The sequence below is a fragment of the Melopsittacus undulatus genome, chromosome 6, assembly GCF_012275295.1.
Source record: "Melopsittacus undulatus isolate bMelUnd1 chromosome 6, bMelUnd1.mat.Z, whole genome shotgun sequence".
NCBI lineage: Eukaryota > Metazoa > Chordata > Aves > Psittaciformes > Psittaculidae > Melopsittacus > Melopsittacus undulatus.
The window spans coordinates 53,813,068-53,837,126 of NC_047532.1; the positions used below are offsets into that span (position 1 = coordinate 53,813,068).

General features: G+C 41.8%; 1 protein-coding gene across 4 annotated transcripts; it reads left to right on the top strand.

Moving 5' to 3' along the window:
• The first annotated feature begins 307 nt into the window (after nucleotides 1–307).
• SERPINE2 (serpin family E member 2) lies at nucleotides 308–23,829 on the top strand. Of its 4 annotated transcripts, none has more exons than XM_034063710.1 (10): nucleotides 308–408; nucleotides 13,832–14,106; nucleotides 15,312–15,431; nucleotides 16,578–16,805; nucleotides 17,834–18,031; nucleotides 20,468–20,666; nucleotides 20,810–20,910; nucleotides 21,927–22,013; nucleotides 22,564–22,647; nucleotides 23,160–23,829. In XM_034063710.1, exons 2-10 carry the CDS (start codon nucleotides 13,851–13,853, stop codon nucleotides 23,195–23,197), a joined length of 1,311 nt encoding a protein of 436 aa, XP_033919601.1. In that variant the 5' UTR covers nucleotides 308–408; nucleotides 13,832–13,850; the 3' UTR covers nucleotides 23,198–23,829. The 4 variants fall into 4 exon arrangements, with proteins under 4 accessions (XP_033919601.1, XP_033919602.1, XP_033919603.1 ...); XM_034063711.1 differs by having other exon boundaries at nucleotides 15,315–15,431; nucleotides 23,160–23,819; XM_013129345.3 differs by lacking the exon at nucleotides 308–408 and adding an exon at nucleotides 7,926–7,944 and having other exon boundaries at nucleotides 23,160–23,819.
• The last annotated feature ends 230 nt before the right edge of the window (nucleotides 23,830–24,059 follow it).

Consider the following 24,059-nt stretch of genomic DNA (forward strand, 5'->3'; position numbering starts at 1 on the left):
GATGCACCCTAGGGCGACCAGGGCAGGGGCATAGGCGAGGTTGCAGGGCTGGGGCGGGGGGCCGCATCCCGCCGTGCCCATCTCCATGGGCCCTACGGTGCCACAGGCGGCACGGGGTGCCGCCGCACCGCCCGCTCGCAGCCTGGCACCCCGCGGGCAGGCCGGGCTGCCCCCCTCAGACGGGGTCGGGCCAGAGCTTCCCGCCGCTGCTCCCTCCGCCTCCCCACTCCGCTGGGCCGGCCGTGAGCAGCTCTGCCCCGAGGCGGGCCGCCGCGGGGCTCGGCGGAGGGGCGGGGCGGGGCGGGCCGCGGGCCCTATAAACACCGGGCGCCGCCGCGCTCCGGCCGAGCGGCGCGGTGCAGTGCGGTGTAGCGGTGCCGCGGCGGGAGCAGGCTGTGGGGCACGGAGGTGAGTGAGGGCCGGCTGGCCGCTGGGCCGTGCTGCTGGAGGGGGGAGGGCCCGGAGCAGCCGTTCTGCGCCCGGTGAAGAAGGGATACCGGGGGTTCCGCGGGGCAGAGGGGCACACGGCAAAGTTTCCCTGTTGACAACCAGTGGTCGATCCGGCCGCGTTATCCCGGGTGCCCACGGGCTCTTCAGTGTGCTTCGCCTGTTACCTGCTCCCACAAGTTTCCTAGCACCGGGTGCGTGGCGCTGTGGCGTGAGCGGGTGCCGCTGGCGTGGGGAGCTGCTGTTTTCCGTGCTGTTTCGGAAGCAAGGAGGCTTTTCACCCCTCAGGAGGAGCGTTTCCAGGCTGGTAGCCTTGCGCTTTGCCAGGGCCGGCCCGGCTCCGGGAGGGAGCGCTTGCTCCACTCTGCCGTGGGCTCCATGCGGTGAACCCGGCGCTGCATCCCTGCACCAGCGTGGGAGCCCGCTCCCCAGTCACGGATGCGAGAGGTGGCACTTCCCGAGCATCGGCTTCATCGTAAAAGCTTGAAAACTGGAAGTTGCTCACTTCGCTAGTGTCTCCCGTCCTCTATGAGGGAGAGGTTGCTTTCCATGTACTTAAAAATCCAACAGAAATTCGTAATTCGGTTAGTAACCGAGATTTCCTTTGCATATCGAGTGATGGAGAAATAGAAGTGTTCACCTCCATTGCAGTTCAGGGAGGAAAGGGTGCATATATTCTATTATTGAAACAGGGTTTGGATAATGCTGGTGACATGAAACTGTGTGTTGAGGGAGAGAACTGGTTAGCTAAAACTCTATCTTGGCTCTCTTTCGAATAATGCGGTAGTATGCTTCATGTAATGAGTTCTGGGAGGATCGGGAAATGCAACATACTTCAGGAAAGAGTCTTTTGTCTTTTGGTTAAAATGGTGCTCAGTACCTTGGCTTAATGTTGTGCAACACAGGAGGATCTTCACAGAGAAATAAGTCCTTTGGCGATACCATTGTGCTAGCAAATAGCTGTTAAGATGTCAGATTTCTCTTCAAATTTGGGCATATCTGCCAGTAGTGGCCTCAGTGTGATTAGTGTGATTTACTTCTCTCCCCCTTCCTCATGCCTGCAGAATACTCCAAAACGTGGTTTGGCTTTGTGGTTTTAATTGCATTCTTGGGCAACTTCCTGAAAAAGAAACCGGGTAGACTGATTTTCTTTTCTTTTTTTTTTTTTTTAACTGCACTGAAAAATGACCTCTCCTTTCACTTTCTCTTATGTGAGCATTTAGTAATGTCTTACCCACTGCTCTCCACAGGAATTAGTTAGAAATGTGGTTTTGTAGGGACTATTCATAAAACACATGTAGCTGTAAGCTGCTGTCATGTAGCTTTGAAAAAGGGGAGATGCTGCAGAAGAAATCCATGAGCAAAGTGAAAAGCAGCTGTGTGTCTGAGAAGCAATGGATGAGTCCTTAAAGCATGTGAGGTGAAAACCAACACAAATGAAAAGGCAGAATGATTAAGTAGACTGAATCAAATATGTATAAGATGTACTAGCTTGGAATCTTAGTGTTTTATGAGATGTGATTATACCTGTGAGAACAGCAGCTGTTTGGCACAGGAGTGAACTTTGAGTAATGAATGCTGGTCCACAGCTTCCTTACAATTATGGACAAGTTGCATGTCAGACAGTCTGTCAGCAAACTTTCTTAGGTCTCTTAAGATGCTAAAAAGCTGCTTGTGCGGACATTACCCTTGTATCTGCTACCTAGACATCAGGATGTTATAAAACCTCTGCTTTGGATGATGATGTGGCCATCACTGTAGACAACTGTCTATATATAGCTCTATGTACCTCCTGTGGGAGGTGATATAAACTCACGTTAGTACAAAAAAAGAAAACAAAGGAATCTGCAGTGGGATTTTGTCTCAAGGTGTATACATGAGTGTTGAAGCTTCTGTTTGGTGTTGTCATTGACAACCAAGAGAATAGCTGTCTTAGTGGCATGCAGAGACTTTTAGTGTGGGTCTCTAAATTGCACAGCCAGAAACGTGTTCCAGTTGTAAAGCTTTGTAACAGCATACTGTTAGGCAGGAAAATGTCAAGCAGTGAACCCAGTTAGCCTGCACTAAGCATTTTTAGACTAGATTGAAGAGTGTATGTATGCATATAAATATAAAAAAATAACAACCTCACCTTATTGTTAGGAATTAAAATGGGGACATGTACAAATTATGTGCATCTACAGTAAGGGAACACTTTGTTCAGAGGGAGTCTGACTAGAGACTGGTGATGGGCTCAGTATCTACCTGGCAGCTATTTGAGGCTTTTGATTCTCACTAGGCAACTGCAATGTTCGTACTTGAAAAAGCTGAGACTCGGTTTTTCTTGGAAGCTAGAGTTAGGGCTTTCTGGACTGCTTGGATTGCTTAATCACAAGCATGCATGAGAGAGCATGCTTTTGTAATATTAATTGGGGGAAAATCCAGTGTAATCATCAAAGCACTTCCAGTTAGTTGGTGTGTTAACAGGATTCTACTGTTCTTTAGGGTCAAAGGTTTTATACATGGGAAGACAGGGAAAAGATGGATTAATCATCACTAATCATGAAGTGTTGCTGGGTGCAGTCATCTTTGTGTGCCTCCGGGCATCTTCCCAATTTCCTGTGACATAACTTAGAAATCATGATTTACAGCAAAGTACTAGCCTGTAGGTACCATGTAACTCAGTGCACTTATACTAACCATAACCAACTTTTGAATAAGCAAAGGGAGATAAAGAATTTCCTCTTTTTAGCTTTGGAGAGCAGGTAGCCAACCACCTACATGTGAATTTAGAGATTAACGGTGTAAATTAAAGAACTATGAAAACATAAAAAGGTGCTTTTTTTTAAATCAAAGTGTATAGCTTGTGTGTGAGAATGAGATCTAAATATGTGCAACCATATATATGTTCAGGTGTGTCTCCTCTGTGATGGTTAAAATGATGGGGTTGGAGGAGACAAGAAAAAGAGAGACGCAAATAAAGGTGGTAGCATCCTACAGCTGTAGCTACACAAATGTTCAGGCAGGCATGTTATGGAAAAAAGCTTTCCTGTGCCCTGCTTTTGCCTGTCTTGTCCTTGGTACTAGAATAGAGTTCATTATTCAACTACATGGCTACTTCTGCAAACACAGAGATCTGTTGTGTCAAACAACTGCTGAAGTTGGAGATGGTGATCATGGACAAGAAGAGGAAGGGAAAATTCAGTGACAATGCTAGTATGAGCCCTACTTGAGTTGTTTGTCATGGCCATGAAATACACTTGAGTGCTAACTGAAATGCTTTATTTATCCTTTAGTACACTTTTCTTAAGCAGTGCCTGTGGAAACACATGAGTCTTGGCGGCTACTATATCTTGCCTGTGGTCTGGTGTTCACCCTAAACAGCCAGAAAGATGCTTCTGCTTGTATTTCCAGGCTGAAATCAGGAAGTGTCTGGTGCTGAGGTCTGCTGAATATGCTGCAAAGCAGTTTAAGTATGAAAGTGTATTCATCTGTGGATTGATGGTGGGAATCTCAATCTTCATGATCATACTTGGCAATGTGATGTAAACCATGTACTTAAGGAAGCCTCCTGTTCTGTTCCTGGGCTTTAGAAACAGTGGCCTGAAGTTCTTTGTAGTGTCTTAGAGTATGACAGCAATTATGGAAGGCATCAAGACTGATTACCAGCAAGCTCTGAACTGAAGACCCCTGCGCAAGACTGTGTATATGTAGTGGCCTCAGCATGCAGGTAAAAACTGTTTGCTTGTGAAAAATGTTAGTTGTCAGCAGACCATAACCTACAGCTGTTAATTACAGAATTATAAGGGTTGGATAATTACAGAATTATAAGGGTTGGAAGGGACCTCTGGAGATGGACCTTTTGGATGTCTCCAGAGAGGGAGTCTCTGTCATTAGCTTGGATAGGTTGCAGGTCAAAATAAAACAGGAAGAGAACTGAACATATGTCTAGCTTTTTCTCTTTCATTCTGTTATCTTCTTGTTTTACATCAATAAGTGATATGAGAAATCTTATTTAGAGGTTGGTGGATTTGGTAGCTGTATGTCTCCATTATGCTATATATGTTCCTCCTTCATAAGGAGTAGTTCATGTAGCTTTCTCAGCAGTGAAGGAAGATTGAGGCCTCCAGCTGCTCTGGCAACTCAGCTTAAGAGGCTGCTTTCCCAGCTAATTGCTTACTTCCTCTGCTGAGGTTCATCATCTGTGTTATAGAAAGTGGTGGACTGTGCAGCGGCTTCTCAGCCAACAGCCTGCAAACTTTCAATCTGAACTGAATCAGATGGCTTAATATATCAGGTCATGACCTGCTCTTGCAGGATTCTTGTGCACAGTTTATACTCAGTTGTCCCTTTTTTCTATGGAAACTTAGGTCTTGCCTTTCCAGAAACCTGTAGTAAAACCAGTGGAATTAATTGGAAATGAGGTCAGATTAATGAAAAGTGCATGTTTTCTTAAATACAGGTCTTCTAAAGAGATGCTAATTCTCTTATTAACTGGATAATATAAGTCTTCTTGCAAATGACTGAGTAACTATCTGAGTATACAGTTAGGAATGAAGCATTGTGCTGGAAAACCTGTGTTCTCACTCGTTGTGGTTCCCGGATCATTAAACGCATCTGTGATTTCTGATGCTTTTGGGGTTAGCTGGTTCTGCTTCTGAAGCTGGGGGTAGGGGGAAGATGAATATATGTAAATGTCTATATGCTGTAAAGAAAAATGTAAATATCCCTATCCTTTTGGGTAACTTTTGGGCTGGTTCTAAAGTGGTTGAGAAAGAGCCACTAGAAAACTAGTATCTAATGGTTCTGTGAACTTAAGTCTGTTATGGTGGTGCTGTCCTGGAGACAGAAAATCAATATGCTTTTTTCATCTTAAATGTTAATAACTTTAATCCTTGGCTGTATCACACTTCAAGTGTTACATGTGTTATATAGATTAGAATAGCATAGCATTTCTAGACTCACTTGCAGATAGGAAGCTGTTGATTATTAGTGTTGTACAGTATGATTAATAAATGAAAGGCTAGTCACCTGTCACCCTGCAGATCTCCAACCACAAGTGAAGTAGATGGAGAGATCAAGAACACTGCTCTAACCAACTATTTTGTCAGGCGGTAGTATTCCTTAGATATTTGTAAGTTTCAGGTCTTGGATCAGTGAGTTTGAGTAACTGCAAATTCTTATGATCAGAGAACATGGGAGTTATTCCAGTTTAACTCTGTGGGGGAAGGTGTATCAAATACAACCGTGTAACTTTATATAACTGCCAACACTTATTACAAAAGCCTTAGTTTTTGTAGGAGGAAGAATAAGTAAAACTTAAGAATTTCAGGTGGAGTTTCTTAAAGGCCTCTTGGAAAACTGAAAGCCTGCAGTTTGGCATCCCTAACCAAAGTATGCATGTGGCTGGTGCATCCTGCTGTCCCTTATTTTCCCAGGAGTATAAAATATTATTGCTACATAGACACCCCTACTTTCAGTTGTGCTGTAAAGGCAGACTGAACCATAGAGTGTGGAATGATGGGAACAGAGCTTCATAGGTTGTTTTTAATAGGAAATACAAGTACCTCTTTTGTAGAGTGAACTAAACCTAGAAGGTGTAGAATCTGAAGGAAATCATCTGTATTCCACTCTACAGAAAGTTGCATGTCTTGTCAAAGCTCTGAACTTTTCATTATTAGTTTGAGGAACCTTCGTGTCTTCAACTTTGATTACTTTTTTGTAACAGGTTTTTTTTTTCTTTGCTTGTTGGTTCTCCATGTCTGAGTGTTTCAGATATTAGTATCATAACATTTCTGAAGAGAGATGTGTACTTGAAAGTTCATAACAGTCTGCTCCAAGCACAGCTCTGCATGTAGTCTCAAAGTGGCCATGGAGCCATCTCTGCAAGGCTTTTTCTACTCTTTCAGCCTGGTATATGCAGGAGATGGGGCAGACTAAAATTTACCTGGGGAGGGAAGCAGCAAGCTTTAGTTTGCTTTGCAGGGGTGAGTCCTGCTATCAGAAGAGTTCTGCAACATGTAGAAATGAATAAGGTTACTGGGTTTCCCTTTAATATCCTTTAAGGAAGGAAGGAAGGTCAAATACTATAGCAGAAGTTGGGGTTGAGGTAAAGGTGGTGGTAGTGGGGTACCTGATAAGGCATCAGCCATTGTTAGTCCAGCACCTTGTGCTGTAAATGCTGCCCATTACCAAAGAGTTAATATCGTGTACCCTGCTAAAGAGCTGGCAATCCTGTAGGTTTGCCTTTGGCTCTTAATGAGCCTGTACTTGCATAGTGAGTATTGTAATGTACAATAAATGTGGGAATTGTGGTTCCATGAGGCTTTTCCACAAAATCTTGAAATGGGAGTCTGGTTTGTGGACCTGCTACTATGGTTTAGGCAAATGCTTTAATTATTGAACCATCATTTACTATACTGGGGTGAATCCAGAGCAAGAGGGTATAGCCTGACTGCCATGTTGTGAAACACTACTGTGTTGCATCTTTTTGGGAAACTGGTTCTGCAGCATTAGTCATGATGGGCTGACTGTCCCATGCTGTTTCTTCATTATGTTAAAGTAACCACATTGCATAAAGAACTTAAGATCAACAAAACCACTTCTTTATTAAAGGGACACCAGTAAATTAAAAACATAATTCTCTTTAATCTTCTGATACTGTAAGACTTGATAATAGATCTTAGAGAAGATTGTGGAAAATCTGCTTTAAATACAGGGGTAAATAACACATAGAAACATTAACAATAGTTATCGAGCTTACTGTGATGAAAGAATGCAAAACTTGAAAATGGTAGTGGAACTATAAAGTCACAGAATTCTCTGTGCCCCCTGCTCTGTGATACCAGCAAACTGTGTATTTTTTTCATGAAGCAGAGCTAAAGTTGTCTTTCTGTATAAATGAGAAATGGAAGTAAAAGGAAATTATATGTAAGTGCCTTCTTGAAACTCGTAGTATAGTTATATCTAAGTGGTGAAATCTAAAACTGTCTGTGGTCAATGTCAGAGACCAGTTTTGTTTCATGAAGTGAACTGCAGTGAACCACCATCTAATACTGCAGAAGATATGTGAGAGAACTGGTCTGGCTTATGAACTGGAGACACTAGTTGTGAGGCTATGGAAAGCTTTAAATGGAGCTTGTCTGTCTCTCCTTCATGCTAAATGGAAATTCCCCTGAAGCAGTGGTCAGGACTCTTCATAAAGCACTAAACTCCATTGGCTCATGTGGGAGCTGCACTTGGATGAAGAGGTGGTTCCTATTGGGGCCAGCCAGTTTTTGAAGCTGATGCTCTGCTGGGAAATTCCCCCTTGGCAAGGGAGGCTGGTTGGACACAGCTGAAAAGGAGGTGTTCCAGATGGAGACGGTCCATCTTGAAACAAACACAAATGCACTAATGAATTGATAGAATTAGAAATAGAGAATTAAAACAGAAAGGAAAGTGTGGAAACAGTACCATGGTTCTTGCAGTTGTGTGCAGCATTGGCTGTATTGCCTGAAGTCAGACCAGTATCTTAAGGTACAAAATGCTTTTAAAATAACCTTCCAGCTTATCTCTGTGTGCAAGTTGTTTATCTTATGTTTTCAGTAACTTACTCCTCTTCTGAGCAATGTTAAGTACTGAGCTGTTTAAAAGCTAGCAATCATCCTTTCTTAGTAATGCTCTGCATGTACTAAACCTTCCACGTATTGAGTAATAAAATACTGTTTTGTTGTGTTAGATACTTTAAATGTGACCTGACATGTTGGTAAAATGTGGCTTTTATTTTTTTGTATCTGTGGGGATGTCTGGGGGTTCTTTTCCTTACTTTAAAGCAGGAAGCATTGGAAAGAGTTATTAGAAGGGAAGAGCCAACATTCAGGACATACCAGAAAACCTGAATGAAGAAGAAACATCTCTTATTTCTGTTGTAGAAGAAACTACTTCTGAACTTCTTTGCATTCAGATTTTGGGTCCTGCTGCTCTGAACCTGAAAGCATTTTCAGGTGTAGCAGAGGCCAAGCAGCATGGTAGGAAAGCTGAAGCTGGAGGCTTCAGGATATAAGAAGCTTAGGAGGAAGGGGAGTTGTGAACACCTGTGAGGGGAGAAGAGAAGCCTACCAAGAGGCTTGAGCATTTTAATATGTTGCCAAGTGTGTATCATCATCTGAAAAACAAGACCCAGCATGTGACCTTCCTATTGCAACCAGAGTGGTCTCATTGCTTTTGAGAAACAATTGCAGTGTGCTCAGCCAGCTCTATAAATGACTGCTAACAAGTTTGGTTGAGTATTTATTCAGTCCTGCTGGAGTTAGTTAAATGCCTGAAGTGAAGCTACTTTCGTTGAGCTCACATGTCAGTTGCAATAAGACTTTTAAATTAGTAGCACAGATGGCACTGACAAGGAAATATCAACATCTCAAACTTGGAGAAGTCCCCCATTGTTTGTTCCAGGCCATGTTTCTCTGGGCACAAAGGCTGCCCAGTGCCTGCCATGTGGACTCAAGGACTTTGAGTGTTTTGGGCTCAATACAGCAAGACCAGCAATGCTGCAAGACTCTGCTTTTTAGTTTTACTCAGTTTAGCTGTGCTTGCTGCCGTTTTCATTACAGCTATACACAAAAGTGAAGTCTGGTATCTGAACTTCCCTATACTTCATATATCTTCAAAGAAACTGTTGAATACATCTTGCAGCCCCAAGAATGTGCTTATACCTTATAGCCATTGAAGCTGGGCTTCAAAATAAACATGTAGAGGTGTCTCATGGGATACTTACAGTACTTAGTGCAGTTGGTACAAATAGTTAAAAATCTATGTACATCTCACTTTCTTCCTCAATTAACTTCAAAGTGTTCTTCAGGTTCTCTGGGACAGGTCTTTTTTCCAACTCACACTTTAAATCTGGGTAATTTTTTTCAGGTCATGAGATTTGACTGATCTTGAACCAAACTTCCTTCTCTAACTCTTGAGAAGAGGGCAGCAGCTTGGTCTGGCTTTCTTAAAATTGAGTTCTTCTTAAGCTAGTGCCTTCCTGTAAGAAAATCTCCCTGCTCAGCCACTCTTTGTGCCTGGGGCTGAAGATGTAACTTCTCCCTGCTCCACCAAATGCCTTTCTAGACCTAGATCAAACAGTCTGTATTAATGTAACTTTGCTTTTTGTACCAAGCATTCTGTAACTGCAGGCCGAAAGCATTTTGTCCTCTTTGTTGACATAAACAGTTCCATGATAACTTCAGCCAAAAACTTGAACTATGCATCATGTGGGTGATGTGCATAGCTGAGCCTCATGAGAATTGAGTACACTGCCTAGTATGTGTGAAGGTAGGTGTTTGCAACGCTTGCTAGAGGCTGAGGTCATCTGGAGATTGGTAGCCTGAAGACATTTCATCATCTGTCATGGAACAACACAAAGCTACCAGTGTAAACAGGACACCCTATGGTGTTTCCCTCTTACCTTACCCAGAGCTCTGTACCTGACAGGACTCCTTCAGCTGCTTAAACTAGGCTCTGCAGTTAGGTGTAGGTAGTAACTACTAGTTTAGCATGGTGTACCAGGACTTGGAATGGTGCTGTTTAGTGAAGCAGGGGGAGTAATGGAGTTCTTTTATGCTTGCCATGGGCAAGGCATCCCTCACAGCTGAATGCATGACACATCTGTTTTGTTCAGAAACTTTAGGGTTAAGAACTGGATTTGCCTAACAAATTGCATTTGGGGGTTTTGTCACTTACTCTCTAGCTGCATTTCTCTGGGTCAATGACTGTTTCTATTGTCCATTTACAAGTTTTAAGTTGTGAGATGACCTTCCTGTAAGTTCACAATCTAAGTGGGCAGCCTACCTTGAAGAGGGATTTTTAGTCCATCAGCTTTCAAAAGCCCACGCTTATGTAAATGAATTTGCCTATATACCTTCCTCCTTCTCAGTTAGCTTATAAAAATATAAAGGTCACCAGCAAAGAAGTGCCTAGCTTTTATTTTTGTTAGGCTTTCTGAAGCATTAGATTCAAATTTAACTATCTCTAAGTTTTTAGCTTCAGCATTATGAAAGCTTGTTGAAAGCTTGTTGGTATTCTGTATAGCAGGTCAGCTGTTTTCCATCCTACACATCCTACATCCTTTTGGATTTTTTTTTTCTCCTTGCACTGTACTTAAGCTGTTTCTTTCAGGATATGCAAATGCATGTCTTGTTACTGAACTGCATAGAGGTTGAATATACTGAAATCCATGCCAGAAGCATTAATAACATGAATGCCACTTCAGCTGAAAGATTAAATTAGCTCCTCAGTTAGCTGGTCAAGCTATCCAGTGGGCCTAGCAGGGCCAAGAAGTGACTGCTCTAATGCCGAATAGCAGTTGTACAGTGCTCTGAGCACAAGAGGAGTAAAACTTTTTTACTTACTGAGAAGGCATCTGCTAGAGATCATACTCCAAAATGGAGACCAGCCTTTCTAATGGCATAGTAGGAGGGAGAGGTTGGGCCAGTGTGGAGACCTCTGGGGAAACCAGGTGCAGGAGGTAATAGTGTTGGCCTGAAACAAAAAAATCAAACCCCAAACCCTGCAGCAGTGGCCTTGGTAGCAGAGTTGAGTGATTTTGACAAGGCTTCACACATATCATGGGGAAAATGCAAGGTTATTGGCAGCTGTCACCAGTGAAGTGCAAAACTTGGGACTCGCAATATATTGTGGTAAAGGCAAAGAAGAGAAATGTCTGACTTCAATTAGGCTTGGGGAGGTGCAGTACATAAATGACAATGAGAAAGTGTTTTATTTGGTTTCATACAAGTGTAACTCCTGTCCTTGCTCTCATAATATACTTCTGGCTATGTAATGCATCAAAGGTAGATGCACTTGAAATAGGCCAGTCTCTTCTGGTTTGCTGTCTGGACCAGGTGGAGCTGCCTCAATCAAAAGCAGGGTTTGCAAATTACAGCTCAAATTGTGTGCTCTGGGATTGCAGTTGCCTGTCACCATCTGTGGTCTCCATCACTACATGGGACATGATGTATTGCACCAATGTTAACTGTTTGCTTGCTTGTAAATACTAAGAATGTCTAGCAGTTGTGGGTTTTTTTTGTAGATTTTTTTTTTTTCCCCAGGCTACTAAGTAAACATAAAAGTCAATTAATATTGGGATTAGTAACTTGTTTAAACTGGTCCTTGGGTCTCGTAGGGAGAAGAGATGGCTGCCAAACAAAGCCCTTAAACAGCTTTTCTTGGAGTGGTAAGCCACACTTGCCTCCTGCAAGGAAGCATTGCAGTCAGAGGAGAGCTGGGGAAAGAGGGGAGCCTTTCCCTCTAAGAATAAAACTAGAGATTTTGGGTGGTTTGTGCTACTATTAAAGAACACTCCTTAAAGAATATTCTGTAACATTTTTACTAGAAATAGTACAAGTTCACTTTCCCTGTCAGGCTGCTGGTCTTCCCATGACTGCTTCCTGCTGTAGTCAATAGTGTGGGGTGCAGGGCAAATCTAGGAAGTGACTCCTATAACCCTCTTCAGGGTTATACCCAAACATCAGTGTTTGGGTTTTCAATCCCAGAGGTCTCAGCTGCAGCCATCCAAATCGAGTCTAGTTTTCAGACTGAGCTTGCGTAGTGCGAGCTGATGGCTGGTGTAGAGCTCCTTTGGAAGGAATTGTGGAGTCAGTTTAGTTACTCCAGAACTGCTTGGCAGATCAGCAGGTTGATGGGGAAGACTTAATTAGTCGGTGAGCTGTTAACCTGCCTTGTAGGGCAGCATTTTCACTTGCATAGCTGAAATCAGTCCAAGTTCCTCTGGTCACAGCAATACTAACACTGGAGTTGGGGGGAGAAAGATGTCTTGCCTCCTGTGTCACTTCATATTCAACCCTTGATTTTTCTGTGCTGCAGTGGCAAACATTGCCAAAGCTGAGTCTATGCCCTGAAATGGTTGTAGAAGAAAGTGGAAGTGCTGTATTTGTTACTTCCGAGTGCATTAGCACAGCGAAAGTACACGCTATTAAAAGATGGTTAAAGGAATCTGTACAAACACCAGCTGGTTTCTGGCAATGGGGTGCTGCAGCATGGTTTGAGCTCATGGCATAGGTAGGTTGTGCAGTGGCATTGCTCTCTGGTGCCGTACGCCCTTCCGTGGGAGTTGGAGCTGGATGTGAAGAACACCCAAACCAAAACACCCTCCTCGCCTCCGTGCTGTGGCCTCCGGCTTAGAGCTACAGGAGCCAGAAAAGCAAGCGTGCTGTGCTGAGCAGAGGACACGAGGGGCAGAGGCTCCTATTCTGGGGCTTTGCATGTGGTCACACAGGGTATTTTAATCCGTTGTATGCTTTCTGCAGCCTCATTTAGTCTTTGGTGGGCAAGGGAACTAGCTAGCCCCTCAGCGTGTTCAAGTCTAATGCCTAACTGTGCTCTTGGAGCACTAGAGTCAAGCTTGGTGGGGAACAGACTTCTTGTTGGGCTGAAAATGGAAGTTGGGACTCTAGAACTGCAACTGAAATGTCTTAAAACAAAAATGTTGTGATCAAACCTCTCAAAGGTGAGCAGCATACCTAATTTGATGAAATAGATTATTGCATAACTATTCCTCCAGGTACCTGTTTGCCCTAACAAAAAGGGGATTGAATAAACTTCCATGAGGAGGAAATACAGCCTATTAGTAACAGTACTCAGTGTTTAAGATTTGGGCTTGGTTCTCTCTAATCAGCTGCTGAGAGGTCCTGAACAAACTGTTGCTGCTTGTGCCTCCTTTCCTAGTAGGTCATGGGTGTAACGAAACTGCATTCTGTTAGGTGCTAATCTGCAGATGAAGGTTGGCCCATTTCAAATGTGAAATTCCTTCTGTACTCATTAGCTGCTGAGTTTTTTAAATGGAAGAGCACAGGCTGAAGTCCAAACTTAACCTTGCGTTTTAATATCCTAAAAAGTTTTGCTCTATATTCACATCGTGGAAAATGCTAGTTATGTAGCCAACTCTTATTATTCTAGGCAGGTATAAATTCCCAAACAGGAGGTCTCTTTGCATATGTATACATGCTTCTCTTCACTGTAGAAAATGATCTGTAAAATGTACTGTGCATCACATTTGTGGATAAGGACCATAAGGCTGCTTAGCACTAATTTGTCCTAAAGGGCAGCTTAAATAGAATGCTAAGACTCCATTTAACTGAAAGACAAAACTAATGGAACTTGTGTGTGGTGAAAGGTAGTACCCAGCTTGGCAGCTTTTGTCCTGTTGTATGGTCACTCACTGATATCTGGCTATTTTATGGTTATCTCCTGCTTCTGAAATCCCCTAGACCTAAAATACTGCTAGCAGTAAAACACAAGGGTGATTCCCAGAGCATGTGCAAGACTTGCTTGCTCTTCAGGTAAATAAGAATTTAAGCTGAAAATGAAAATGCTGTACTTGTGAAAGCTGATTTAACTTTCCCATATTATTCTCTTGCAGGTATCTCCATTCAGAAATCATGAACTGGCACTTACCACTTCTCTTTGCTCTTGGGACTTTAACATCTGTATGTTCCCAGTTCAGTTTTTATCCTCTGGAGGAACTTAGCTCTGATGTTGGAATCCAGGTCTTCAACCAGATAGTGAAAGCTAAGCCTCAGGACAATGTTGTTGTTTCTCCTCATGGGATTGCATCAGTCCTGGGGGTGTTGCAGCTGGGTGCTGATGGCAAGACAAAGAAGCAGCTGACGACTATGATGAGATACAGCGTAAATGGTCAGTGATTCCTAAGGTGGTTTTGGCTGTGGTTTGTCAGAGTCCTCATGCTCTTTTGAGGTGGCTTTCGAAGTGTGGTAGATAGCATCATGTACCAGTTAACTCTGTTTACCAAAGCACAAACTGGACATGCTTGAAGTTAATTGGTAATTTGAGTATGAGTATATGTACATTCATATACTTGAACTGGCTTATAAGCAACTTTGTTAATGACTTCAGGGCCCTGGCTAGAACTGCCTTCATACTTGCTAAATTGATTTTCCAGAACAGTGTGAATAGCAGTCCAGTGCCAGCAGTATACACGAAGGCTTCAGTACCCAGTTGCAGGCTGTACTAAACAGATTTTAATGTGCCACTTGTAAATAACAGGGCAAGAGAATACTTCTCATCACCACATGGAAAGCAAGGCAAACTGTAACCATTCAATTGATAGTTTCACTCTGATACTCTTCAGTTTCGTTCACTTGTGTTTCTGCTGTCAGTCTCCCTGAATCTGTAGTCCTTGTAGTGCCCTCTTCTTGCACCAGCTGTTTCTGCTTGTCTCTGTGCCTGATACTGCATGCATCTGTGTTTATATTCATCTGCCAATGTCTGCCCCTCGAGAGGGTGTAGGCTGAAGGTTCTTGCTGCTTTACTTTGCATGCTGAGTATTTTGTGAGTATTTGCCAGCAAGACTTAACATCTTAGTGCCAACATACTGCCTTACTTCCAGGAATAGGAAGCCCTCCAAGAGGTAAGTGCACATTTAAGTCTTGAGCAGTATTGTTATATAACATGTTGTCCTGTCTTCATTTGCTTTGCTGTTTTGGTTCTGACTTTAAAATACAGCAAAATGATTTGTCAGCTTAAGATCTAAATGCTGTAGATTGAAATCTCTTAATGGGATAATCAACTTTGGGAACATCTGAATACTTGAAATAAAAACCTTGCAAAAATTCTGAAGCATTATATCAAGTAGTTTTATTTGGCCTGCAGGCTTCCCAGTCCTAGCTGTGAAACACAGAGGTTCTCAAACTCCTTAGAAGGTAGCCAGTACCTTATTTCAGGAATTTGTTATTGGGATTGCTACCTATCTGCACAAATCTCCTTTGCTCCTTTTCATGATTGCCTTGCAGTCTTTTGGCAACTACAGCAACTGCTTCTTTGGAAAGTTAATAGTTGGAAAGTATTTAATTTATCTTTAGCTGTCTTTTAATGCGATTTAGCAGCTGGAAGCAAAGAGGAGAGCCAGCATCATGAGACCAACCAGCTCTCCCCAGACCACCAGCAAGTGCTCCGTGGACCACCTGTGGTCCACAGAATACAGTTTGAGAACCTCTGTTATGGTATGTTCTCCGGAAGAATTTACCCATAATATTGGAGAGTGAACATGTAGAAATTCATACAAATGGTACTGCTTAAGCATTCATAATACATGAAACAGCAAAGCCATCTGAGGCTTTTTCTTACATGCAGCTACTAGAATATCTCTGAACTAATTTATTCCCTTCATATCCCTAATATCAAGTTTGTCTACATAAGGAAGCAGTCTGGAAATGTTTCCTCCAAAACTGTTTTGGGAAGCAGAGGGAGCCCATTAATAACTGCTGTGAAAAAGCCACCCAAGAATCCGGTTCAATATTATGGCTGAACATTAAGTTGCTTGCCTAGCAATAGCTTCACTGTGTAGACAAGCACTGATTCATAAGACATAAGAGGGAGTACTGGGTATGGTGAACACAGCAGTTCTTCTGTGCTGCCATATGCATTCTCTTATGTACAGTGAAGGAGCTAGCAAACACTTGATGATACAAGCTGCTTTCAGCTCCTAAGCATCTTGACTGTAAACTGGAACCTACTGCTTTCCCTTTTCTTTAAAGGCAAGCTCCTGTTAAGGAGTTGACTCCTGCTTGTAGTTGATTTAGGCCAGCACCTAGTCTTTAAGGAAACAAGGACTTGAACATTGCCATAGAAATCTTGACAGCTTCCTTTATTCTCCAATAAATGGGAAGGAAAGACGGTGAGGAAACAACTTTTGCTTTGCACTCTGAGGTTCAAGGATGCCTGCAGGCTAGTGGCCCGTGAGCTCTTGACTTTCTCACTGTCACAGAACTGGCAGGTAACCTGGGCTTAAATGAATAAGAAACATACTTTGGAATAGTCTGCTTTGTGGAGGAGCGTGGTTAGTAGCTCCACACAAAGATTTGAACCTCAATACTATCCCCAGCACTTTCCATAGAATTTTGAGCAGACAGCTAGCTAGAGGGGCAGCAGGCATCTCAGTGAAGGTCATGTTTTTGCTGGGAAACGGTAGCCTTTCAGATGAGAGATCAGAAATGGGTATTTGGAAGGCCTCTTAGAATGCCTGCTTTGGTCTCCTTGTCTACTCCAGTACTTGATGTCTGATTTTTCATGTCATTAATAGTTGCATGTGCAGTAACTATTTGTTCATCATCTTATTCTAAATTAAACTTGCTGTTCTTTCCAACTAGGAGTTGGTAAAGCGTTAAAGAAGATAAACAGGCTCATAGTCTCAAAAAAGAATAAAGACATTGTTACAATTGCTAATGCAGTGTTTGCAAAGAATGGCTTTAAAATGGAAGTGCCTTTTGTTACAAGGAACAAAGAGGTGTTTCAGTGCAGTGTCAACAGTGTGGACTTTGAGGACCCAAGTGCAGCATGTGATTCCATCAACCAATGGGTGCAAAATGAAACAAGGGGTGAGTATTGGTGAGTGCTTTTTGTGCATGGCAGGATGGTGTCTGAGACCTATCAGATTTGGATGGAAATACTGGGAGAGAGAGGGGAGGTAGAAAAAGCTCTGCCTTACAGCTGAAAACTGTCTTTATGCTGGTATTAGTGTGATTTTAGAGCTCATGGGCCAAGAATCTGCAGTCTCACAGTCCCAGCAGATGTACCTGTCTGGTGGACTTAAGGGATGTGTATAGTCCATGTGTATGCCCGTCTGCCTGTGGGATCAGGGAATTTCTACTGTTCTCTGCCATTATATGACTACTGAGAAATCCAAGCTCAATTATCTTGGAGCTGTGCATTCTCAAACATAAAAGACGCTTTCCATTTGACTCAGTAAATCAGTTGGAAAACTGTAGAGCAGTTTGTCTTTTGTTCTTACTGCCTTAAACTCTTGTAAGGTATGACCATGTTCTTGGGAATTAGGTTTAGTGGAGGATCTTTAACCCTGCCTTGATAAAAGTCCTCATGGTTCATGCCTCTTGGCATCTAGTTAAGCTTACATGTGCTGAAGGCAGAAATCATGTGTTGCAACATATAGGCAAACTACATGCTTGGTTTATCTTGGTTAAAACCAGTGCCTCCTGGATGTGAGGAATGTGGCATTTGTGAAATATGGCTGTCAAATTCTTTCTTAACCATGTCAACCAGTTTTGCATAGCAATGTTGCTAGCAGTATGTGAATGGGAAAGTGCTTCAGCTAAAACTGTTACCATTGTAACCTAGTCTTACATCTGTTCACATGCTTGAAAGGGTAAGGCCCTGTTAGTCATAATGTCAGTCTATCAATTAGCAAGATATGTTGGCTAATTATCCCAAAGGTTTACTTTATGACAAAGAATACTGTTGGTTTTATGACCTTCAGGTGTACTTCCCCATGAAGAGTTGGCACACTCACAGATCAAGAGGCCTAAAGTAATATGTGCTTCAGGTTCTTAATGAACAGTTGGCCAGTGTTATGACAGCAAATACTCAGGCTTCCTTCATTTCTTTATAGGTATGATTGATCAGGTTGTAGCTCCAGATGATATCGATGGCGGTTTGACCAGACTGGTTCTAGTAAATGCTGTGTATTTCAAAGGCTTATGGAAATCACGATTTCGACCTGAAAATACAAAGAAACGTCCATTTTATGGAGCTGATGGGAAGACCTACCAAGTTCCTATGCTGTCCCAACTATCTATCTTCCGCTGTGGTGAGCTCAGTAACTACCACTGCTCATAAATTTTGCTTTTTTTCCTTGAAACTGAAACTAGAGTTTGCTGTACATGTGGTGTTTAATAGTGTTGCTTAATCTAGTTTATGTAGGAGGCTTTGGATTACAGAAGTATCTCATGCAGCTGAGGTATGGATGAGCTTGCTGTGCAAGGTATTTAACAGTTGCTTAAGGTTCAATACTCTGTCAAAGTGCTTGCCTTATCCTGTTTCCTTTACAAAGGAAAACCTGGTACCCAAACTGAGAACTTTGCATGTTACTTAAGCTTTGCGGTAAGGAGAAATCTTTATTTTTGTAAGAGCTGAGAATGAAGGAAAACTGGCAACAAAACCAGAACCCTGAGGTTTACCTTCTGATGGGCTGTGTATGAAAGAATAGAATCAATCTGTCTTGCATAGAATCAATCTATATTTTACTGTATAATAAAGAAATGGGACTTGCACAGTCCCCAGTCCTGTGGGACCCAAATGAGCACAAGGTTAGTATGTTGGCTGTATCTCAAGGTGTGAAGCTGCTCCTCAAATTCAAATCGAGTCACAAGTGAAAAGAAGTTCAGCAGGTTCAGCCAGACTTTGTCAGAGACTCTCAGAGCTGACATAGGCAGCTTTGTGACTGGCAGCGTACTTCAGAGCTTCAGTGTTGCAGCCCTATGGGGATTTTATCAGTCAAAGCGAGATTGAAGCTCTGATTAAAAATTTCTGGTTTGTCTTTCCAAGAAGAAAGCAGTGCTGCCTGGAACTCACTTCCATGTAAAATACAATCTGAGAAATAGGCCTGAGAATACAGTTTACTAAAAATAAGACCCACTGTGCTTATAAATGTCTAGTTTTATTGTCAATAGTGCTCAACTAATATTAGTATTTGTGTTAAACAGTTATAACTTTGTCCCAAATCCATGTATTTAGAGCAGGTGTGATGTAATACTTTCAGATAACTGCTGAAAGTGTGAGTTGGGTGAGGCAGGGAAGTATATTCTCCTTATCTCTGGAAGTTCATAACTAAAGATGAGTTTTAGCAAGGCTATCTTAAAGGCTTTTGATTCTGATGCTAGTGGAAAAAATCCCTTATGTTGTTTTATGTTAAGCTAGAAAGGTACAAGAGAAATACCCAACCAAAAATGAGTCCTAACTTGGCAGTATCTCTGGATAACTGAATGCAGGACTTATGTCTTCTCTATGCTTGCAAAGGGATCTTTAAAAGTTTATGTTTCTTAAGCATCTTAAATTCTATCAGTTGACTGTGAAGATGAACTCCCCTTCTGTTTTGGTATGCCTCTAGTCATGATAGTAGCACATAGCAGACAAGAGAAGTGGTACCTCATGGTTGGACAGTTTACCTTTTGTCACTGTCCTGTAGATGCCACTGTTTTGATCTGTAGGCCCCAGTTTGAGAGCCACTGTCAGCTCCTCAGGAAGTAATCAGACTGCCAAGCTTGACACAGTTCCTGCAAAATAAGTGCAGTATTGTCAGTTCTCTAGCAATATGAGCTCAGCCAAGGCAGGTTACATGGCCCTGGCAACAAGATTAAATTTCTAACGAAGATGTCAATTTTTGGCTTGGGCTGACAAGTGCAGACTTAGATGAAGAAATGGGAAAGATAATAAGATCTTATTGCTATCCAAAAACTTTCCCAGAAACCTGTGTGTAGTTAAACTGACAAGTTATCACTTGAAACTCCTATAAAAAGAAACTTTTGCTTCCCAGTCACATGCCAGAAATTTCACTGTAACCAGAGGGAACTTGGAAGAAGAGAGCTGCTCAAAGACAGTCTTACTGGTACTTGCTGTAACTCAGAAGCATTGCTACCTCACTCCTCATCTAACTGGCCTCCTGCACTACCTCAAAGTGGCTCCTTTCCACTACCTTGAAAGACTTAAAGCTGCTTCCTAAAGAGATTCTTATTAAGCAAGAATATGAAGTAAATGCAACAGATGATTTCAAACAGGAGCTTCTCCAATAACTCTTGGAGGAAAAAGAGCTTGTCTACAAGATCACTTCAGTTTGGAAACATACTCAGCTGCTTTTTATTGCTTTTTGTTTCTCAGTGCTCGGTTGGTTCTAGTACAGCTGAAATCCAACTGATTCACCGACCTGCTTATTTCTAACATGACTGGCTTGACACTTTGGGCTGATGAGGTTTGTCTGGGAAACAGTATGCCATTCAAACTCAAGCAGTATTTGCTTCATGGTGTCATCCTGTTTGTTTTTTTTTTTGTCAAACTAGCATCTGTACAGAGCCCATGACCCCTTTTGAAAGGTTGTCTAGCAGGAAAGCGAGCAGTCAATGACTTTTTAGTCAGTTTTAAGATGTGGGCAAAACTTTCCAGCAGACTCCTATAGCAGTAGGTGTCTAAAGGTAAAACAGATTTGAGGCTGGAAGAATTATGGCTCATTAACTCTCCTTAATTTTTTCAGGCACTACAAGTACTCCGAATGAGCTGTGGTACAACATCATTGAACTGCCGTACCATGGTGAAATGATAAGCATGTTGATCGCCTTGCCTACTGAAAGTACAACGCCACTCTCTGCTATCATTCCCCACATCAGCACCAAAACAATAGGAAGCTGGATGACAACCATGGTAGCAAAAAGAGTGCAGGTTATTTTACCGAAGTAAGTACTAATATGATCCATTTCTTCTTCATGAAGTGTTTTGGGGGTCATATATACATATCTTTTCTGGTACAGGAGAAACAGTTTCTGAGACAACTTTCCTACATAATACTGATGCATTCTTTTTTGCTTGTTCCAATTAGATTTACAGCAGTAGCAGAAACAGACTTAAAGGACCCTCTGAAAGCACTTGGTATTACAGATATGTTTGACCAGTCGAAAGCAAACTTTGCAAAAATAACAAGTAAGTTTGGGTTAGTTGGGTTTTTTTGGGGGTGGTGGGTGGGTTTCTTGTTTTGTTTGGGATTTTTTTTTTTATCCATGGTGGTCCTTATTTATAGTTTCTGGCACTGAATAAGGGTCTCTTTTAACAATGCAGTTGTCTGGTTTGGATAAACATCAGGACATTGGAGCAAGTTCTGTTTTGTAGCCAGCCAAGCATGCCTGCTTGCTCCTATTGAATGCTGCAACGGCTCTTTTTCCCTTGTCCTGCATCACAACAGTAAATCATGTTGGTCAGCTTCTTAAGATTTGGTATTACAACCTGAGGGTCTCAAGCACTGTCTAAAGTCTATGACAGGACTTCTAAGAACACCATACTTTAGACTGTAACAAATATTTCAACTGCAGTATTTAGCTTTTTCCTGAAGTTCAATGACTTGAGCTGTAGGAAAGCCCAGGGACTACATTCCTGGTTTAAGGGACTGGCCCAACCTAGAGCTGTAAATGAGGTGTAGATGGTTTTGAACTCGTGGCTCTTAAAATGTCATTTTATTTATGTTCTCTGCTCCCATTAAATTCCCAATTTAGCTTCTATAGAGAGATGTAACAGAAAAGCCTGCTTTGTGCTGATACAATTTGAAAACAAAATCCTGTGTTTCGTTGAAAGCAAGGCATCTAAGTGCCTTTTTTCTTGTCCTGACACCGAAATATATGGGAGTGTAACTTAAATTCAGATGGCGTATTTTTTCAGTCACTTGCTTAATTAAAACTAAAAATGCAAGTGAACACTTCTAACTTAAGCTATGATCTAAGAAAACCTCAGAAATGGGTTAGGTTATTCCTTATTATTTGTAATTACTTAGTGACTGTGTCCAAAGATATTACCAGTAGTGTTCTTTATTGTAAGTTTGGGAGTTCAGCAGGATTGTAGCAGCTTTTATTATTCTGAGCTATGCCAGCATAGCTGCTAGCTAGATGTTGCTTCAGGACTCTTGCAGTTGGTTTTACTTAAGGTGCTGTTCTCCTTGGGATTTTCAGGAACAGAAGGTCTTCATGTATCTAATGTTCTGCAAAAGACAAAAATTGAAGTTAGTGAAGATGGAACCAAAGCTTCTGCAGCAACAAGTAAGCATCTGTATTGTTAACTGTCAGACTCAAGGAGAACTGTATGAGAAGGCTATACCACTAAGCAAAGATAGTCCACTTTGAGACCACTGCAGGAATGTGCTCTGTCATTAGATCAGTTGATGTGTTTTATGTAATTTCTCAGGAAAAATCCCCATTTGCCAGTATTGTTCAGATTACTGATATCCTCCAAGAAATACAAACAGGCTTACTTCTAGAGAAGCATCCCTCTCCTAATAGCTAATGCTTTGGCCACCAGTGTAATGTTCTGGTAATCCAGATGTTCAAGAGGACCAAGCTACTACATCCTTTGGATGACAACCCAAGACTTCCAGCTTTCTGTGGGTCTTGTGATGTGTCTTTTTAGAATGGTTTCTGTAAAAATAACATGTGACCTGTGGTGGTTTAAATGTCCATGTTGGTAGGTTTTAGGCATTTATCTTTACCCGTACAAGCTTATAGTATGCACGAGGAAACTTCATTTTGATAGAGTATATAATGTGTTACGGTACTTGCTTTGTCTAACTTTAAAACTTATCTTCCTTTCAAGCTGCAATTTTAATAGCCAGGTCATCCCCTCCCTGGTTCATAGTAGACAGGCCGTTTGTATTTTTCATCCGGCATAATCCTACAGGTAAGCAGCATTTGTATGTACTTTTTTGCTTAGAAGTTGAATATCAGCATGCAATAGAGAAAAAGAAGTCTGAAGCTATTGAATTACTATTGCTTTAAAAAGAAAAAGTCCTACAAGTATATTTTTATGCCTTTAATGTTAGATTATCTAGAATACAACTCAGAGTTGTCCCAGTTAATTTGAATAATCCACCTACTTCTTGCAGTTATAGTTGGATGATATACGTGCAAGTTAGTAGGGAACAAGATGCAGCTGCCAGCACCAGGGGAAGAGCAGGCTCCTGGCAGCAGTCCTCATCCCAAGGCTCCACAGAGCATCAACAGAGCTGTGTCCCTAGAAATACAAGCTGGTCACTTATCCAAACATATGCTTCCCTGGGCTCACAGACTTGAGGGAGGCTAGACAAGACTGATGAGATGGCTTAGCTGTGCTCTGTAGGCTTTATGCTTTCATGGAAAAGTTTAACTGTGTCTACAGACTATGGTAATCCTTGTTCTCATTTCATCCCTTAGGTACAATCTTGTTTATGGGACAAATAAACAAACCTTGAATGTGGAGAAGACTTTCTTCAAGAAGTAAACATTCATGTGACACACCCGTGTTCTGTTAAATATTTTGTACACTACTCTGACTTCACTCAAGAGCTAGTTTTAACCACTGGCTAGGTTTTGAAACAGGAGTCAATGTAGTTGTGGCTTTGTGGGGAAAAATACAGATTGAAAACTGCAGTATCTCTTCAAAATGTCTAAAAGATTCTCTAAACTACTGAATGGTTACCTATGCTAACAAACTTTTGAGCTTTTTCTGTATCTACTAAGAATTTTATGTATGGCTTTTGTGAGAGGATTTTAACAAAGAATGATAAATGTTTCTACTAATGTTGGTTTCTTGTGAGTGGAAAAGGTCTAATTTTGTAGATACTGCCTATCAAGATTACTTTTGGTTCTTGAGTGTCTTGGTACCTGGATATTCTTGGTAGAAATAGATTAAAAGTTCTAGCAATTTTTATATAGTGCATGTATCACTGAGAGTTTTAAAACTAATGTGGTGTTCAGTACACATCGCATTGTCCTGTCTTATTGTAATGTAAACTTGTCATTGCTAGTATACACTTTCTATTGGATTTAAATTTTATATTTGTTTTTGTACAAAGGGAAAATAAAACTGCATTATGAACTGTCAGTGTTGTGGATCATGTGTGTGCTGCTGGGTATTTGGATCCAGAGCCCTGTGAAGTACTTGTTTGAGACTTTCTTCTAAAGAAGGTGAAAGAAGGGTGGGTTTGAGGCTCTGTGTGTGTGTGTTTGGGGGCTTGATTATTTTGTGGTATTTTTACTGCCTGGTGCTTATTGACTTCAGCAGAAAAGATACTCTGCCATGGGTGAATTATCCATAGGTTCAGTATCTGAAGA